We start from the raw sequence: 20653 nt of genomic DNA, 5'->3' as shown, positions 1-20653 counted from the left end.
ACATTGTGGACCGGCTGCAGTCAGCAGTCTGATCATTAGATCATTCACACACCTACTATAAACTTATTGCATCTCTGGCAGTGCTGTTTACATTATATACATGTATGATATAGGATACTTTCATTGGCCAACTGATTTATCGAACAGTTGATTTCTGGGCGCCGATTTCCTTAATTTTGGGGGATCGTGATCAGCTGATTCTTACATGTTAAGCCCAGCTTATCCACTGATCTTATCTTCATCAGCAAAGGTTTAAAAATCATCTCTGTCCTCTTCTGCTCTGCAGTGAGACGTTTGACTGACCGACCCACCAGGTCTGACCGTTTACAGCTAACAATATTCACCCCATTGTTACCAACTCAGTGACTTTCTTGCTACATTTAGCTACATTTCAGAGAAAAAAAATTCATATCAGCCAAAATCAAAATCAGCAGGTCAGGCTTTTAAAGATCGGTAACCAGGGATCGGCCAGAAAACTGCAATCGGTGCAGCTCTACACATATTCATGACATTCTTTGATTAAATTAATTTCTCTTAAGTGTTACTCCAACAGCTAAAATGTAATTTACACCAGGTGAGTCTTTCTCCCCTGAGAATATGGACCGGTACCGGTACCAGACTGATTCTGAACCTTCAAATGATTTTAACAGACGTTTCTCATAACTTAGAAGTTGATGTAAAAATAATGTTTTTAGCCACTAAATGATTTTGCTCAGCAGCAAACAACATAGAGCAGCTCATCATGTAGCAGCTCGTAGCCTGACGGACAAACATTTAGCTAACAATGTCAAACATTGACAAGTTTTAATTATTCTTATTAAAGACGGTTTGAAGCCAAAATAGCTCAGAAATATCCAGAGCCACCATGAGAATCAACTCATTTAAAGTTTAAACTCTAGCATAAATGTTTACTGCTGAACTGGACCGGTCCAGGTTGCTATCAAGCTAATGTTCTGTTAGCAGCTTTACTAATCTTTTACATTTCATTAGCAAGACTCATTAAAACAAACCTTTATCTTGGCTTTTTTCTATTCTTCCTCCCTCCATGAAGGATCAGTCCTTTTCTGAGACATAGTTTTGCTAACTTAACTTCTGACCGGAGCTTTGGACCTTTGGATGTTCTGCTCGGCAGCTCGTTACCGGCGAAGCGTGCGGTACCTACCGCGGCCACCAGGGGCCCCAAGAGCAATTTATTTATTTTTTCTTTGTATCAATAAAATAATGATTTCTACATACATTATCAAATATATATTATTGTAAAAACAAATCATTCATAGTGAAATTGTGTGTTTTTGATATAATGTCATAGAAATTATTACTATATATATCAACTCCACTGAGGGGGCCCCTTAGTGGCCTTGGGGCCCTAAGCGGCTGCTTACTTTGCTTATGCCTTTGGCCGGCCCTGCAGGTGATCGTTACCTTAACGTGCTACAAATAAATGCTGTGCTGCCGCTGAGACAGGCAGAGCTGTACGTTCTTTGAGATACTAACAGGGTACTGATATCACCGATCAGGTTAGACCCATGGAGGTCCGGTGTCGGTGGTAAAGTTCGGTGTGGCTGTTACCACCACACCAGACTCTACACAGAACAGCTGATGATGCCGAACCGGACGCAGCACTAAAGACGCTGGGAGAAAAAGACAAGCAGCGCTAACAGAGTTATTACTACTGGAAATGTTAACGGAGCTATTACTGCTGGAAATGCTAACAGAGCTATTACTACTGGAAATGTTAACGGAGCTATTGCTGCTGGAAATGCTAACAGAGCTATTACTGCTGGAAATGCTAACAGAGCTATTACCGCTGGAAATGCTAACAGAGCTATTACTGCTGGAAATGCTAACAGAGCTATTACTGCTGGAAATGCTAACAGAGCTATTACTACTGGAAATGTTAACGGAGCTATTGCTGCTGGAAATGCTAACAGAGCTATTACTGCTGGAAATGCTAACAGAGCTATTACTGCTGGAAATGCTAACAGAGCTATTACTGCTGGAAATGCTAACAGAGCTATTACTGTTGGAAAAGCTAACAGAGCTATTACTACTGGAAATGCTAACAGAGCTATTACTGCTGGAAATGCTAACAGAGCTATTACTGCTGGAAATGCTAACAGAGTTATTACTACTGGGAATGCTAACAGAGCTATTACTGTTGGAAATTCTAACGGAGCTATTACTGCTGGAAATGCTAACAGAGCTATTACTACTGGAAATGCTAACAGAGCTATTGCTGCTGGAAATGCTAACAGAGCTATTACTGCTGGAAATGCTAACAGAGCTATTGCTGCTGGAAATGCTAACAGAGCTATTACTGCTGGAAATGCTAACAGAGCTATTACTGCTGGAAATGCTAACAGAGCTATTACTGCTGGAAATGCTAACAGAGCTATTACTACTGGAAATGCTAACAGAGCTATTACTGCTGGAAATGCTAACAGAGCTATTACTACTGGGAATGCTAACAGAGCTATTACTGTTGGAAATGCTAACAGAGCTATTGCTGCTGGAAATGCTAACAGAGCTATTACTGCTGGAAATGCTAACAGAGCTATTACTGCTGGAAATGCTAACAGAGTTATTACTACTGGGAATGCTAACAGAGCTATTACTGTTGGAAATGCTAACAGAGCTATTACTACTGGAAATGCTAACAGAGCTATTACTGCTGGAAATGCTAACAGAGCTATTACTGCTGGAAATGCTAACAGAGTTATTACTACTGGGAATGCTAACAGAGCTATTACTGTTGGAAATTCTAACGGAGCTATTACTGCTGGAAATGCTAACAGAGCTATTACTACTGGGAATGCTAACAGAACTATTACTACTGGAAATGCTAACAGAGCTATTACTGCTGGAAATGCTAACGAAGCTATTACTACTAGAAATGCTAACAGAGCTATTACTGCTGGAAATGCTAACAGAGCTATTACTACTGGAAATGCTAACAGAGCTATTACTGCTGGAAATGCTAACAGAGCTATTACTGCTGGAAATGCTAACAGCGTTATTACTGCTGGAAATGCTAACAGCGTTATTACTGCTGGAAATGCTAACAGAGTTATTACTGCTGGAAATGCTAACAGAGTTATTACTACTAGAAATGCTAACGGAGTTATTACTGCTGGAAATGCTAACAGAGTTATTACTGCTGGAAATGCTAACAGAGCTATTACTGCTGGAAATGCTAACAGAGCTATTACTACTGGGAATGCTAACAGAACTATTACTACTGGAAATGCTAACAGAGCTATTACTGCTGGAAATGCTAACAGAGCTATTACTGCTGGAAATGCTAACAGAGTTATTACTACTGGAAATGTTAACGGAGCTATTACTGTTGGAAATGCTAACGGAGCTATTACTGCTGGAAATGCTAACAGAGCTATTACTGTTGGAAATGCTAACAGAGCTATTACTGCTGGAAATGCTAACAGAGCTATTACTGTTGGAAATGCTAACAGAGCTATTACTGCTGGAAATGCTAACGGAGCTATTACTACTGGGAATGCTAACAGAACTATTACTACTGGAAATGCTAACAGAGCTATTACTGCTGGAAATGCTAACGGAGCTATTACTGCTGGAAATGCTAACAGAGCTATTACTACTGGGAATGCTAACAGAGCTATTACTACTGGAAATGCTAACAGAGCTATTACTGCTGGAAATGCTAACGGAGCTATTACTACTAGAAATGCTAACAGAGCTATTACTGCTGGAAATGCTAACAGAGCTATTGCTGCTGGAAATGCTAACAGAGCTATTACTGCTGGAAATGCTAACAGAGCTATTACTGCTGGAAATGCTAACAGAGCTATTACTACTGGAAATGCTAACAGAGCTATTACTGCTGGAAATGCTAACGGAGCTATTACTACTAGAAATGCTAACAGAGCTATTACTACTGGAAATGCTAACAGAGCTATTGCTGCTGGAAATGCTAACAGAGCTATTACTGCTGGAAATGCTAACAGAGCTATTACTGCTGGAAATGCTAACAGAGCTATTACTGCTGGAAATGCTAACAGAGCTATTACTGTTGGAAATGCTAACGGAGCTATTACTGCTGGAAATGCTAACAGAGCTATTGCTGCTGGAAATGCTAACAGAGCTATTACTGCTGGAAATGCTAACAGAGCTATTACTGCTGGAAATGCTAACAGAGCTGGATCACTGGTACTGAATGTGAAACCACCACCAGTAACAGCTGTTGCCGAACCGGACACAGAGCTATAGTTCTTACCGGACCACACAGTGACCAGGTGAAACCTGAAGGCAGCAGCAGCTGCTACAGCCAACTCTTCCTCTTCCTCTGTTTGCTACTCCTCATCTTCATCACCTCTTGTTATTTCTAGTTCTGATCGGTTTCAATTCTCTCCGGTTCAAATTAAAAAGACTTAACAACGTTACTCATCACTGTTTTGGCTGGAGGAGCCAGGCAGTTGGACCGTTACACGTCATTTACCCAGAATGCCTTGCAGCGTGAACAACATGGCGACATTCCTGTGAAAATATTTTATTAAAATTGATAAAAACTAAATTACCTACAGTATTATATGTGTATTGTTTGTACATCTAAAATAAATATTTTTCAAATAATGTCTATCTTTATAACTAGTTGTGGATCCCTTTAACGTCAGGCTTCATTAACCAAATGAAAAACAAGACTTCAGACGCTGAGATGCTCTGTCGGGGCTCCACAGATTACCGTTAGGCTAACGCCGTTTGCTTAGCGTAGGCTGGAGTTTTAGCTTTAGAAGCTAACAGAAAATGGTTGGGCTGTTGATGGATTTGTTCATGTTTATTTCTTCCTTTATCTTTTTTGGTGTGGTTTTCTGTAAGTGTCCAACGTTGGAATGAACGCTGTTCTTATTAATATATGAGATTTTGGTTGGGATGTTTTATTCTGAAGTGAAAAGTTATCATCAATGGAGCCTGATTCCGATTCGCCGTGGCAACCACTGAAATAGAGATGTGTTAAGGAAATATGGATATTGTTGAATGTTTAATATGGCTAATCTCATGCCATGTGCGTATAAGAGATAAACATTCCTATTTGGACAAATGTTAAGCAGAGATAAACATTCTCCTGGCAGGGCTGTAACTTAGAGCAGCCACAAAACACTATTCTCTTGAAAGGCGTTAAATTAGCAGGCCATAAATAATATCTTCCTCGGCTCACAGGTCAGAGGTCGGGGGTTTCCCAGGGGCTCTGAGCTGCATCTGGAGTTGATCACAGATTTCGAATCTTGGAAACATTTATGTTTAATTTCTGATACACCTTTTAAATATTGATAGCAATAGTGTGTTAGATGAAAGTATATTACCCAAGTTAGAAGTATTAATTTAGTAAATGGAATGTATTTGAAAATGTACTAACTATGACAATATCGGAATCAAAAGAGAATGATTTGAATGTTATGTTTTACAGGTTGAAAAAGACTTCTATCTCATTATTGTTCGTGATAAGGCAAAGATTCAAATCTTGGGAGATGCTGAGTCCAAAGGAGTAAAATAGGTTTTGTGAAATTAACTTATAACTTTAACAACTAAAATGACTCTTGAGTTTTGTCATTAAAACTTAGGGGAAGGTTGACGTTTTTCCAAGGTGGCTCTCGGTTGGTCAACAGGAGGAACGCCTTCGTTGCATAAATTAAATACGGAAACACCTTTTTGGTATAAGATGACGTGTAAGGAGGAAAATAGTTAGAGTTTTTTCCATCTTTTCTCCACGTGGGCGCCTTTGTCTGTCTCTGTGTTTCGTGTTTGTCTTTGTCTGTTGTTATTTTATGAGAAAATGCATATCTCTGTACCTCTGCAGCTTTGTTAACTGATTCATGCGTTGCTTTGTATGAATTAAACTCTGTGATCTGTGACGTCAACACGCCTTGTTAGTTTCGTTTTACAGCTGCCCGCTGCTCGCCGAGAGGATCCGGCTGTTTAAGGAAGATACGAGCCAAACGTTTTGTTCAAAGTTTTAATAAATAATTCTTCCTTTACAGATGCAACCCTTACAAAGAAATCCCATGAAAATCATATGTGACTGTCACATGTGATTTTCATGGGATTTTTTTGTAAGGGAAGGTTGGCTGCAGCACAAAGTTTTAAAGAAAACATCTGATTCAGCTGATAAAACCTCACTTGGTGTCCTAGCACAGAGCGGTGGGCTGATTCAAATGTTTTGTTCATATAAAGTTTGAAATTAGAAGTTAAGACTTGGTTTACTTCCTGTTTGCTCTGTTGGTACTGAGCCCGGTTCTGGTTCTAATGGAGGTTCCTTCCTTACAGCTGGTGCCCCCTGCTGGTCAGCAGGAAGAATCAGTTTGTTTTTAAAGTTGCTGTGAAACAATTGAAGCTCATGAAAATGTAAAGAGATTATTGTTTCTGCAGCCAGAGGTATTATTACACGCTTCACTCTGGAGAGCCTCATGTCCTTGATGACTCTGTTAATGCCAACAAAATGTCAGGAAGTAGGGTTCAGAGTGTTCTGCAGAGTGTGTTACCCCGAGGTGTTCAGCAGCATTAATAATATAATTAATAACATATCCTGATAGAATAGAATAGAAGTACTTTATTCATCCCAGCAGGGAAATTATTTCGCAGTTACAGCATAGAGACAAGACACAATAACTACCACTGAGTAGTAGTTGTAGATAAAATAAAAATTAAAAATAAAATATAAATGCTATAAATTGTAAAAATATAAATGCTGTTAATATAAAAGCAGCTTAGAGCAGTCCTTGCAAGGATTCAAAATGCAGATACAGTATGTATATGTAAATATATGTACAGCAGTGTGCCACAGTGCAGTTGTGCAAAATCGGACTGATTAGTGCAGAACAATGATTTAGCTTTTATTGTACAGTGGCAGGAAGGATTTCCTGTATCTGTCCCTACGACAGCGGAGCTGGAGCAGCCTATGTGAGAAGGTGCTCCGCTGTCTGTCCACTATGTGGTGGGGAGGCTGCTGTTTATTGTCCATAATAGACAGAACCTTCTTCAGTGTCCTCCTCTCCACCACAGTTTCCAGGGACTCCAGCCTTAGTCCCAGTACAGAGCCAGCTTTCCTGATGATTTTGTCTAGTCTATTAGAGTCGCTGGCTCTGATGCTGCTTCCCCAACACACAGCAGCAAAGAAGATGGCGCCGGCAACAACACTGTGATAAAAGGTCTCCAACATCTTGCTGCACACATTGAAGGATCTCAGCTTCCTTAAAAAATAGAGTCTGCTCATCCCCTTCCTGCACACAGCGTCAGTGTTAGATGCCCAGTCCAGTCTGTTGCCGATTACAACTCCCAGGTATTTGTAATCCTCCACCTCCTCCACCACTTCCCCTTTGACCTTTAGTGGCCGTGAAGGTATCTTCTTCCTTCTGAAGTCGATCACCATCTCTCTGGTCTTACTAATGTTGAGCCTCAGGTGATTCTGGTCAGATCACTCCACAAAGCCGTCCACCAGTGTCCTGTACTCCCCCTCCCCTCCATCCCCTATACACCCGACAACCGCTGAGTCATCAGAAAACTTCTGTAGGTGACATAATTCAGAGTTGTACTGGAAATCAGTGGTGTACAAGGTGAAGAGAAAGGGAGAAAGCACAGTTCCCTGTGGAGCTCCTACGTCACTGACCACCACATCAGACAGGACACTGCCCAGACGGACAAACTGTGGCCTGACTGTCAAGTAGTCAGTAACCCAGGAGATCACTGAGTCGTTGACACCCATCCTCCACAGCTTCTCACCCAGCAGCAGAGGCTGGATGGTGTTGAAGGCACTGGAGAAATCAAAGAATGTGATTCTCACAGTGTCTCCTCCACCATCCAGGTGCGACAGCGCTCGTTGCAGCAGGAAGATGACGGCATCGTCCACTCCTAAGTGGGGCTGGTAGGCAAATTGCAGGGGGTCTAGAAACGTCCTCACCTGAGGCCTCAGCAGGGCCAGGACCAGTCTCTCCATGACCTTCATCACATGAGATGTGAGAGCGACTGGTCTGTAGTCCTCTGGGTCGGATGGCCTTGGCTTCTTGGGAACAGGAACCACATGTGATGTCTTCCACCGCAGCGGGACTCTCTCCAGCCTCAAGCTCAGGTTGTACATGTGTGCCAGTACAGGGGACAGCTGGATGGAGCAGGTCTTCAGGATCCGTGTTGTAATGCCATCAGGTCCTGCAGCCTTCCCCTGGTGTAATCGCTCCAACTGTCTCTTAACCTGGCCTGTAGTCACCGTTAGCTGGGGGTAGGTGTTGTTGTCTGCAGTGGAGATGGGGAAGCAGGGGGCTGTGGGGGGCTGAAGGAGAGGTGGTGTGCTGGAGAGTGCCGGTAGGTGGTTTGAACAACTTGGGGCAGTGTGGATGTGTGGGGGGCTGGTGGTGGTATGGGAGTAGCAGGAGGTGAGCTAAACCTGTTGAAAAACTGGTTAAACTGGTTTGCTCTATCCAGGCTCCCAGACATCTGTGTGTCCTTCCCCTTCATCCCAGTGATGTGTTCCATTCCTTTCCACACATCTTTCACACTGTTCTATGCTAACAAACTGCTTTAATCTGCTTTTTAAAGGAAGCGGTGGTGGCTGGGTCTTTCCTTGCTGCTGGTCTGAGTTTCTCAGCTGTTTTTCTCCTCATGCAGGTTCCTGGCCAACACCTCCTTCTCTGGACTGACAGGTCTGGTTGGCGTTGACCAGAACCGCTCTCTGGTTCTGACCTCGCAGCGGTTCCACATCTGGAGCCTGCGGCGGGACGCGCTGGGCCAGCCGGCCTGGGTGACGGTGGGCAGCTGGGAGGACGGCCAGCTACAGGTGGAGGACCAGGAGGTGTGGCAGGGGCCCAAACCCCGGCGCCGGGCCGAGGGGTCGGACGGACGGAGGGGGGTCCGCTGGAGGCCCAGGATGCCCGTGGCGGGGACGCGGGTCCAGGTGGTGACCCTGGTGGAGCATCCCTTTGTGTTCACGCGGGACGTGGACGATGATAGCAGCTGCCCCGCCGGCCAGTTCTGCCTGGACGCCGGCACCAACAGCTCAGAGACTCTGGAGCACTACTTCCGGGAGGTGGCGGCCGGGAACGGCAGCTCACTGCCTCTGGAGTACAGGAAGTGTTGCTATGGTTACTGCATCGACCTGTTGGAGAAGCTGGCTGAAGACCTGGGCTTCCACTTTGACCTCTACATCGTCGGAGATGGAAAGTACGGAGCGTGGAAGGGCGGCCGCTGGACGGGGCTGGTGGGCGACCTGCTGAGCGGCCTGGCCGACATGGCCGTCACCTCCTTCAGCATCAACTCCGCCCGCAGCCGTGTCATCGACTTCACCTCGCCCTTTTTCTCCACAAGCCTGGGCATCCTGGTGCGGAGCAAGGACACGGCGGCCCCTATCGGAGCCTTCATGTGGCCCCTGCACTGGTCCATGTGGGTGGGCATCTTCCTGGCGCTCCACATCACCGCGCTCTTCCTCACCCTGTACGAGTGGAAGAGTCCGTTTGGGATGACGCCTCACGGTCGCAACAGGGTCAGGGTGTTCTCCTACTCCTCAGCTCTGAATCTGTGCTACGCCATCCTGTTTGGGCGAACAGTGTCGTCCAAGACTCCAAAGTGCTGGACTGGCCGCTTCCTGATGAACCTGTGGGCCATCTTCTGCCTACTGGTGCTGTCCAGCTACACCGCCAACCTGGCAGCCGTCATGGTGGGGGAGAAGACCTTTGAGGAGGTCTCTGGGATCCACGACGCCAAGGTGAGCGAGCAGCTTCATGCTGCAGTGAGTCTGGACCAGAGGAAAGGTGCAGGGCAGAATCAGAACCAGCAGAAGGACTGGACTGGGCTGATTACCACTGAGGAAGCTGATCTGATCATTTCAATCAGATCTGCAGACTTGTTATCTGTTCAGTGGAACAACAGCAGATTCAGTTTGCTCTGTGGATCACCTGCTCTGCTCTAATTACTTTTTAATTCAGCAGCTGACTGAAGCATGAAACACTCTGCTGGGTGTTTGTGCAGCCGGTGCTGCTGGGAGCTCAAAGGGCTTTAATTGGACGTCCATCTGTGTGAAATGAGCTTTTATCTTTTAATGTACAGAGGCTGAAGCTCTGCAGCTCAACATTCAAACCTTCCCATGTTTGGACAATTTCTGTCTTCATCAGACTGGTAGAAACAGACCTGAGAGAGAAACAGAAACTGGTTGTTTGACACTGACTCTTAGAGAAGTAGTGACTCAGGATGAGAACACGGCATTCCTTAGGAATAATGTCAAAATTAGAAACATCCCGTCCAGGAGTGATGATCCATGCATTTGTTACTTCAGGTCTTGACTACTGCAACTCTTCACTATAAGGAACTTCACAGTTAAACAGTTAACAACTAAAAGCCTTCCGCTCCATTAGAGACCTGATGTTCCTAACAGAACCCTTCGGTACCAGGCTGCTGGTTCTAGCAGTAGAATGGGAGGAAGATCCTGTAGACATCAGGCTCCTTCCTCTAAGGGAAGTTATGAATGAAACTGTATTGTAATTAAATGACCTAGAAGGGGGGACGACCTGAGAACATCTAACCTGCAGGATCGCTGCAGTCAACGACACAACGCTGGTGATTGTCTGCTGTCGCCCCCTTCTGGTCCATTAGGAGTGAATGGACCAGAAGGGATCCATTCACGACTCAGTTCTCTGCTGGGTTTACTTTGTCAAAAGTTTTTAAAGTCATTTAAATCATTAACTGAATTTGATGCATTGATTGATAACTTGGATCAACTGGAATAGCTGAAATCTGTCTGGATGACAGATCTAGAAACATCTAATCTGATGTTTCTAGATCTGATGGTTTAGGAGTAAAAGTTTCTGGGCGAGGTTGTAGATTCTCAGTCATCCTTGACATCACAATCTCAAGAGGTCAACTGGACTAGAGAAGAGGTTATTTCAGCCTCTCATCCAAAAAGTGAAATATCTTCAGGAAACAAGAGGGAAAGTCCAGCTAACTGCTTTGAAGCTAGCAGGAAGAAGGTCTTGGGTTAGAATCAGCACTTCGGTCCGTCTGCATGTTCTCCCTGTGGATGTACAGGTTCTCTCCAGGTACTCTGGTTCTGGTTATTTCTTAATGTTTTTCCTCCCCCTGGTATGTTGTGTAACTCAAAATTCCCAAAGGTTGATTCAAAGTCAGCAGACTTTAAACAGCAGATTTCTTCTCATTTCTTCTTCGTTGGTTTGTCCAGCTGCACCATCCATCGCAGGGCTTCCGCTTTGGGACGGTGAGAGAGAGCAGCGCTGAAGATTACATGAAGAAGAGCTTCCCAGAAATGCACGAGTACATGCGGCGCTTCAACGAACCGACAACGCCTGAAGGAGTCGCCACCCTAAAGTAAGAGTGCAGAGTCCAACAGGAAGTTCCACTCTGGTTCTGACAGATCTGAGGTTCTGTTGCACACGAGATTGAACCTCCTTCGTCTGCTTCTGGTGCTCAAACAAACTTCTAATGATCAGTCTCCACAGTAACCTGGACTAACCATGTCCCTCTGTCCTGAAGGACAGATCCTCCTCAGCTTGATGCCTTCATCATGGACAAGGCCCTACTGGACTACGAAGTTTCCATTGATGCCGAGTGTAAACTGGCAACGGTTGGGAAACCCTTTGCCATTGAAGGTCAGTGTCTCCGTTTCCTGGTCCTGTCTCTGTGGGAGATGATCCTGCGTCTTCTAGGCATGTCCCTTGTCCAAAATGCCTCAATCAAATGACTGAATGTCCCCCTCAGTGTCCAGGCAGGTTCTCCTGCTGATGGACAGACTTTTGGACTTGTTGTGTTGAAGCAGAGGCACAGGACAGTGGAGGACGGGAGCTGTCCACACGCAGTCCAGAACTCACGTCCAACAAGTTTCTTTTCCATTTATTTTATGGAATTTTATCTTTGCCAAGTTGCTGTCCTCAAATGAACCAATAAAACAAACTGAAGAATCTGTTCGTTCAATTCGTGTTCTAGAATCAGTTCATTCAAAGTCTCAAAATAACCACGGAAACAAACGTTTCCCTCTGTCTCCGACAGGTTATGGCATCGGACTCCCCCAGAACTCTCCACTGAGCTCCAACCTGTCCGAGTTCATCAGCAGGTACAAGTCCGATGGCTACATGGACCTGCTGCACGACAAGTGGTACAAGGTGGTTCCCTGTGGGAACCGAGTGTTCGCCGTGACCGAGGTCAGTCTGAGCAGAACCCAGCAGAACCCAGCAAAACCCAGTGTCTGGATGACATGTCTGTTTATGGTTACAACTGCTTTTGTAGTAAATTTTTATTTTAATGTGGATTTATGTATTTCTATAGAGGGACTATAGAATTGGGCTAAATGTTGTAAAAAAAATTAATTGTTTAAGTATTTGATGTATTGGTGCTGTGTGGGAGACTGAACTACAATTTCCCTGAGGATGAATCCATCTATCCGTCCGTCCGTCTATCTATCCATCTATCTTTAAGGAAGAGTAGCCGTTGTCATGGAGACAGCTAATGGGGATCCAAATAAACAAATTTTTATTTACCAGTGTAGGGATCAACATGTCTGTTCACCCTCCTGCTCAGTGCGTTCAGTGTCCAACTGCGCGGTGCATTCGGTGTCCAACTGCGCGGTGCATTCGGTGTGCAACTGCGCGGTGCGTTCGGTGTCCTACTGCGCGGTGCATTCGGTGTCCAACTGCGCGGTGCGTTCGGTGTCCTACTGCGTTCGGTGTCCTACTGCGCGGTGCGTTCGGTGTCCAACTGCGCGGTGCGTTCGGTGTCCTACTGCGTTCGGTGTCCTACTGCGAGGTGCGTTCGGTGTCCTACTGCTCGGTGCGTTCATTGTCCTACTGCGCGGTGCGTTCGGTGTCCTACTGCTCGGTGCCTTCGGTGTCCTACTGCGCCGTGCGTTCAGTGTCCTACTGCGTTCGGTGTCCTACTGCCTTCGGTGTCCTACTGCTCGGTGCCTTCGGTGTCCTACTGCGTTCAGTGTCCTACTGCGTTCGGTGTCCTACTGCGTTCGGTGTCCTACTGCCTTCGGTGCCTTCGGTGTCCTACTGCGTTCGGTGTCCTACTGCGTTCGGTGTCCTACTGCGTTCGGTGTCCTACTGCTCGGTGCGTTCAGTGTCCTACTGCGTTCGGTGTCCTACTGCGTTCGGTGTCCTACTGCGCCGTGCGTTCAGTGTCCTACTGCGTTCGGTGTCCTACTGCGTTCGGTGTCCTACTGCTCGGTGCGTTCAGTGTCCTACTGCGTTCGGTGTCCTACTGCTCGGTGCCTTCGGTGTCCTACTGCGCCGTGCGTTCAGTGTCCTACTGCGTTCGGTGTCCTACTGCGTTCGGTGTCCTACTGCGCGGTGCGTTCGGTGTCCTACTGCTCGGTGCCTTCGGTGTCCTACTGCGCCGTGCGTTCAGTGTCCTACTGCGTTCGGTGTCCTACTGCGTTCGGTGTCCTACTGCTCGGTGCCTTCGGTGTCCTACTGCTCGGTGCGGTCAGTGTCCTACTGCGTTCGGTGTCCTACTGCTCGGTGCCTTCGGTGTCCTACTGCGCCGTGCGTTCAGTGTCCTACTGCGTTCGGTGTCCTACTGCGTTTGGTGTCCTACTGCTCGGTGCCTTCAGTGTCCTACTGCGCCGTGCGTTCGGTGTCCTACTGCTCGGTGCCTTCAGTGTCCTACTGCGTTCGGTGTCCTACTGCGCCGTGCGTTCAGTGTCCTACTGCGTTCGGTGTCCTACTGCGTTCGGTGTCCTACTGCTCGGTGCGTTCAGTGTCCTACTGCGTTCGGTGTCCTACTGCTCGGTGCCTTCGGTGTCCTACTGCGCCGTGCGTTCAGTGTCCTACTGCGTTCGGTGTCCTACTGCGTTCGGTGTCCTACTGCGTTCGGTGTCCTACTGCGCGGTGCGTTCGGTGTCCTACTGCTCGGTGCCTTCGGTGTCCTACTGCGCCGTGCGTTCAGTGTCCTACTGCGTTCGGTGTCCTACTGCGTTCGGTGTCCTACTGCTCGGTGCCTTCGGTGTCCTACTGCTCGGTGCGGTCAGTGTCCTACTGCGTTCGGTGTCCTACTGCTCGGTGCCTTCGGTGTCCTACTGCGCCGTGCGTTCAGTGTCCTACTGCGTTCGGTGTCCTACTGCTCGGTGCGTTCAGTGTCCTACTGCGTTCGGTGTCCTACTGCTCGGTGCCTTCGGTGTCCTACTGCGCCGTGCGTTCAGTGTCCTACTGCGTTCGGTGTCCTACTGCGTTCGGTGTCCTACTGCACGGTGCGTTCGGTGTCCTACTGCTCGGTGCCTTCGGTGTCCTACTGCTCGGTGCGGTCAGTGTCCTACTGCGTTCGGTGTCCTACTGCTCGGTGCCTTCGGTGTCCTACTGCGCCGTGCGTTCAGTGTCCTACTGCGTTCGGTGTCCTACTGCGTTCGGTGTCCTACTGCTCGGTGCCTTCAGTGTCCTACTGCGCCGTGCGTTCGGTGTCCTACTGCTCGGTGCCTTCAGTGTCCTACTGCGTTCGGTGTCCTACTGCGTTTGGTGTCCTACTGCGCGGTGCGTTCGGTGTCCTACTGCGCAGTGCGTTCGGTGTCCTACTGCATTCGGTGTCCTACTGCGCGGTGCGTTCGGTGTCCTACTGCATTCGGTGTCCTACTGCTCGGTACGTTCGGTGTCCTACTGCGTTCGGTGTCCTACTGCGCGGTGCGTTCGATGTCCTACTGCGTTCGGTGTCCTACTGCGCGGTGCGTTCGATGTCCTACTGCATTCGGTGTCCTACTGCTCGGTACGTTCGATGTCCTACTGCACGGTGCGTTCGGTGTCCTACTGCGCGGTGAGGGTTAAGGGTTACCGACTTGACACCGTCCCCTGCAGGCTGACTGGGGAACTGCTGTCTGTGTCAGACTCTGCAGATGGGCATCAGTCACTTTTCTGGACTCTTCGTGTTGCTGTGCGTCGGAGTGGGCGGAGCTCTGCTGACCCTCGCAGGTGAACATGGGTTTTACCGACTCGTCCTGCCGCACATCCGCCGCCGGCAGAACCTGAAGTACTGGCTGCACACGTCCCAGGTGAGTCATGATGTCACCTCAGAGAAGAACTTCATGTTCCTGAACAGAGAACTGAGTTCCTGATTTCTTTCCCGCAGAAGATCCATCGAGCGCTGAATCTGACGTACGACGACGTGAAGAGGCAGCGAGTCGAGAGGGAGAAAAGGTTCTGGCTCTGATGGGACAAAGAATAAAACCATAATAAACATTTTTAAATATGGTCATATGGAGATATATCATATTTTATAATTTCTTTGCATTTTTTAAAGCCTGCTTAGGAAAAAAACACATATTAACTTATATTAATATTTTATCCTTTTATACTAATAACTGACTTTATCTTTTTGACTTTCTTATTTGGTTGAAGTTTATATTTAGTTTTTTCTTTTACTTTATCTCCATGTTTTTGTGTCAGTTTTAATCTGAACTGAGCAGAAAATGTTATAAATCAGTAAATGAAGAGAATAAAATCTGCCTGTTTCTGTTCAGCTGTAACCTGGAGAAGACCCAGGCAGGGCAGGGGCCTGCGGGTCCCCAGGTGCCCCCGGGGCCCTCAGTACCCGCTGCCGCTGCCAGGTGGAACAACGAGTCAAGGAAGGAAACTCCAGCTGCTGCAGATGCTCGAGACTTCAAGCAAGTTCACTTCAGTCTGGAGACCCTGAACACGCGGCGCCTGCTGGCGCGCCTGGCGGTCTCAGAGGCGAAGGAGGGCGGGGCCAAGGGTGACAGGGCAGAGCCTATGAAACCAAGGGCGGGGCCAAGCAGCCGGCTGTGTGAAAATGGGGGACCTGCAGCTTCACTGGCCAGTCTGGTGCTCTCACTGCCCTCCTCTTCCTCTGTGAGGACCAATGCCCCGCACCTTCCCGGTGTGACTCCTCCCATTCCAGTAATAACTCAACCCCATCCTGATGCAACCCCGCCCGTCCCCGATACGGCCCCGCCCCTTCGGGTGGTGGTCCCGCCCCTTCCTGCAGAACTGGCGGCGCTGCAGCAGCAGATCGATCAGATGCGGGAGAAGCTGAGGGCTGCGTTGGCTCGCCGGGCGGAGATCCAGACCTCACTAGCCAAGCCTGTTTCTATGGCAACCACCAGCCCACCTCCAGTTTTGGTGACTTCTACAGGGATCCCATCCCCCACCTTACCTGCCATCACCATGGCAACAAGCCTTTCTCCAAACAGGAAGAGCGTAATGACCATGACAACCCCCCCTCACAGGGTGCTGTCCAAAGTCCCGCCCCTCCGCAGCAGGCTGTCCAATCAGCAGAGGTGATGACTTCGCTTGACTTCCTGTGGACAGACGTTTGGACTGAGAGACAACAGATTTTATTTTTAAAACCAGAAGAAACGTGAACTCCATCCTGACATTGCTCAGTGGCGCCCTCTGGTGGTCCACCGCAGCTGTTGACATTCCCATTGTGTTGAATTTAATACTTTATGAATATTTTCACTTTGTTCAGACCTGGTGTGAAGCTGTTGCTGTAGGAACCTTTGTGTAAATGAGAACCAACCATTTCAGGCAGAATGAACTGGAAGAGTCGAGGCATCGGCCCTGAAGAACTCAGCATTGAAATTATTTTTAGATTTGGTTGGTAAGTGTTTAAATATGCAAACTTTTGTTACTGCAGGTCAGATTTTTATTGTTCTATCTTTTAGTTTCAATAAAATCTACATTAGATTCTGGTGGCGTTTATCTTCCACTGATTTGCCTACCTGGCTGACTTATCCTGATTACCTGGCAGGTGTTCCCAAACATCAGGAGAAGACTGCTGATAGGTTTATTTTAATTCCTAACTAGCAAAGATTCAACCGGAGACATAATTGTCTTTTCTGCAGAAAAGGAGGGAAGATCCGAGACGCGGAATACCGCCGTCAAACACTGTCTGGGATCAGCTCTGCCTGATCTTTCTCTGCATTTGGCTTTATTAGAAAAATACAAAGAAGGAGGTTGGGCTTTTATGTGGATCTGCGTTGCTACTCTGTTGAGTGCTAACAGCGTTGTTAACTCGTCATTTCACTGAAGCTAAGGCTTTCTACAGATGAAATACTGATAACACAGGAATGTGCAAAGTCTCTAGCCTCCAGGCAAACATCCTAAAAATGGTTAATAGTGTTTCACAGAAGAAAAGGAGTCAAGTAAACTACACACAAAATAATAATATGAAAACATAACCTTTCAAATAAACTCACAAGTAAATGAACTTAGATAATTATTCTAACTGCCATCATAAACGTTGCAGGTTTTACTGAGACATTAAGTTTTCTAGTCTGGGGAAAAAAAGAACAAAGGCAGAAACATGAAACAAACATTTAGGGAACGATTGGTCAGATAACCTGCAGAACAAACTATTGTTAGGAATCAGGCATCGCACCAATGTTTGGCTTGTGTGATTATTAATAATTAGGATCAATAATTTAATGTCAATAAAATTATTAATGAGATGGTTTCTTTAAATTTAACTGAGGCACCAATCTGGAATCATTAGCCGAACATGCCGGTCTCTCATGGAGTGAATTCAATGCTATTGGAAAGCTAACTCTGACTTAGCAGGAAGGACTCAGACACTCAGCCAATCAGACACTCAAACCTGAATGTTTATCAAAGCTACAGCGCAACTTTACAGTCCAACATCCATCAGTAGGGTTAGGGTTGCGCTACGCTACCATCTACTGCAGCATTTTACTCTTCCTGTATTCAGCTATGGGTCAGTCAGTGAGTCAGTTAGTTAGTAAGTTAACAGGAATCAGGGTCTGTAAATGTACACCATTCATCAGTGTCGACAAAATGCTAAGTTTTTCACCAAGATGTTTTTCACATCTAATTAAATATTAAATTGAGAAAATGTTTCATAACATACAGGAGACACAAAATATCAGGGATAGTTTCACATCCTACCCTGTTTCACCTTGGAAAACACAAATTGTAATATGAAGACTATAGCTGAAACATTTCCTGTCCAGGTGAGCTTTACTGACCTGGGAGCAGCTGGCAGTGAGGCAGCTGGAGTTTGGATAAGGTTCTAGTCAGCAGAGTGAAGCAGAAAAGGGGACCTTTACTGGAGAGGAAGTTAGGGCAACTGAGGGTGTTCACCCTGACGTCGAGACCTTCTTCAGCCCTGGAGGAAATGTCTCCCCTGTGTTTTCGGATTACGGTCAGAAGACAGAAGCAGGAACAGTTAACAATATGAACTGATTTTCCATAATTTAGCTTATGTATATAATGTACACCTCTCCATGGGCTGCCACCTTATCGTGGTGGAGGGGTTTAAGTGTCCCAGTGATCCCAGGAGCTATGCTGTCTGGGGCTTTATGCCCCTGGTAGGGTCACCCAAGGGAGACAGGTCCTACGTGAGAAACCAGACTAAGCGCAGCCTGAAGACCCCTTATGATGAGTTATACCAATGGACTTAGTGTTCCCTCGCCCGGACGCGGGTCACCGGGGCCCCACTCTGGAGCCAGGCCTGGAGGTGCTTTTACCTATGGAGCCCGGCCGGCTGGGCTTAGCCTGAAGAGGAAACATGGGTGTGGGAAATGTTGCTAAATGTAGCAAGAAAGTCACTGAGTTGGTAACAATGGGGTGAATATTGTTAGCTGTAAACATTCAGACCTGACCTGGTGGGTCTGTCTGTCAGTCAAACGTCTCACTGCAGAGCAGAAGAGGACAGAGATGATTTTTAAACCTTTGCTGATGAAGATAAGATCAGTGGATAAGCTGGGCTTAACATGTAAGAATCAGCTGATCACGATCCCCCAAAATTAAATGAAATCGGCGCCCAGAAATCAACTGTTCGATAAATCAGTTGGCCAATGAAAGTATCCTATATCATACATGTATATAGGACTGAAATGATTCGAGTGATTCGAGGTCCTCGATTATTAAAATTCCTCGAGGAAAATTTAAATGCCTTGAAGCAGATAAATTTCGTTAAATTATATTTTATTATTTAGCGCACTGCGTTCTGGTTGGTTTATTACCTGCGCTGCGCGCAGTGCTCTCACTTCTGCCTGAATTGTTGACGAAAGCTAACTGTTTGCAGCATAACGTCCTGTTTTCAAGTTCGGCCTGGGAAGATTTTATTCATTCGTGATAATGTCCGGGATTTTGTCGTTTTCATGGGGACCAATAAGCATCCTTAAAATGACTGGCGCAATGCCTGGAGTGCAGTAGTCTTTTCTCCTCCCGGAGCTGCTGCCTGGTGGCGGTTCAGAGCGCTGCGGGTGTATTTATAAAGGTGAGCGGATAGACTGAACGCTGCGGCCGGCTGCACATTAGATAATTAACATAAATGTAAGTTTACGACGAACCGGAAAATTTATTTTATATCATCCCAGTGGCAAATGGGTGGCGGAGCGCGTCGTGGCGGCACGTAGCTGGGAGATGTGTGTGACGATCGAAGGGGTCAAATCCCGTCGCTAACATGAACACAAAGCTATAAATGTCTGGACAAGGTCAGAGTTCAACTATTAAAAATTGAATTCTATTCTATTCTAAATTGACTAATGATGAATATATAAATGAAAAGCTGGAGCATAGACATTTTTTATAAGTGTATCTGTGAGCCTGCCTCTTCATTATTGAACTGAATCTAATTTCAGATTTTTGTATAACTTTTATTCAGGTTAACTTAGAAAGTGAGCTGTTATTGTTACAGATTAGTTTTCTAAACTACAGAAAAGTTATTGTTAGGGAAGCTCAAATGTGAATAATTGTCCTGATGTTGATATGCGATAGTATCTCTGCTGTTGTTTGATTTACCAATGTTTTATTTTAAATTTTGTTTATCCGATTACTAACATACTAACAGCCCTACATGTATATAATGTAAACAGCCAGAGATGCAATAAGTTTATAGCAGGTGTGTGAATGACCTAATGATCCGACTGCTGACTGCAGCCGGTAAACATTGTTAGCAGAACTAGAGGGCCCCAAAACCACATTTCGCTTAGGGCCCCATGGAGTGTTTGGGCCGGCCCTGCCCACATGTCCAAGTTTCATTGAGTTAACAAAATTATTTTACCGCGGCAGCGCAGCCATGCATGGCGTGTAAAAGAATAGTTTTTGCGCTCCGGCGTTGTCCGCATGCGTGAAATCTTGGTATGTAAACAATAACATGCAGGTTGTCTATATTTGTAAATCTGATTGCCTCACCAGCCATCAGCCACGCCGCACGTCACTGGAGCAACGGTATCTGATGGGGAAACGCGGATCACCCAGTCCGACCGGAAGTCCGTGACATTCATGGTTCCATTTATGAAGCCGAAGTTAGCAGCAGCAGCAAACACCAGCCGCTACGACCAACTCTGTCCAGCAGCGAACAACATGGTGACTTTCATTATTAAAATGTATGAAGACAGCATTACGGTACTGTTTTTACATCCAAAATAAATATTTCTCAAATAGAGTTGATTGTTTCAACTAATCATGGATAATTTCAGCCACATTTGATGCAGCGTTTGTACAACAGGAAGCTGATTTTGCTCTACAATCACAGTGCTGGCCCTTTAAATGAACCCGAACCATTAAATTTCCCCTCACCCTCACCAACTTTCATCTCTGGGCTACCAGCAGAATCAGAAACAGACTGGCCTAGCAGGCCCGGCCCGGTCCAAACGGGTTCTGCCTCCCTCTAAGGGGTCTTAATCTGACCAAGATCTGGTTCCAGCTCGGTGAACCGGGTC

General features: G+C 46.5%; 1 protein-coding gene across 1 annotated transcript in view; it reads left to right on the top strand.

The window, feature by feature from the left end:
- grin3bb (glutamate receptor, ionotropic, N-methyl-D-aspartate 3Bb) overlaps window positions 1-16657 on the top strand; it is a 29175-nt gene extending 12518 nt beyond the window's left edge. Inside the window, exons 3-9 of the mRNA XM_028011855.1 lie at window positions 8629-9721; window positions 11189-11334; window positions 11500-11615; window positions 12013-12164; window positions 14834-14998; window positions 15076-15143; window positions 15467-16657. Coding sequence (XP_027867656.1) covers window positions 8629-9721; window positions 11189-11334; window positions 11500-11615; window positions 12013-12164; window positions 14834-14998; window positions 15076-15143; window positions 15467-16247 — 2521 coding nt within the window. The 3' untranslated portion in view covers window positions 16248-16657. The remainder of the gene's footprint in view (window positions 1-8628; window positions 9722-11188; window positions 11335-11499; window positions 11616-12012; window positions 12165-14833; window positions 14999-15075; window positions 15144-15466) is intronic.
- The last annotated feature ends 3996 nt before the right edge of the window (window positions 16658-20653 follow it).

This window comes from Xiphophorus couchianus, unplaced genomic scaffold (genome assembly GCF_001444195.1).
Source record: "Xiphophorus couchianus unplaced genomic scaffold, X_couchianus-1.0 Scaffold1000102, whole genome shotgun sequence".
In the NCBI taxonomy this organism is placed as follows: Eukaryota; Metazoa; Chordata; class Actinopteri; order Cyprinodontiformes; family Poeciliidae; genus Xiphophorus; species Xiphophorus couchianus.
Note: the sequence above shows the minus strand (reverse complement) of the source record. Positions and strands in the feature narration are given on the sequence as shown.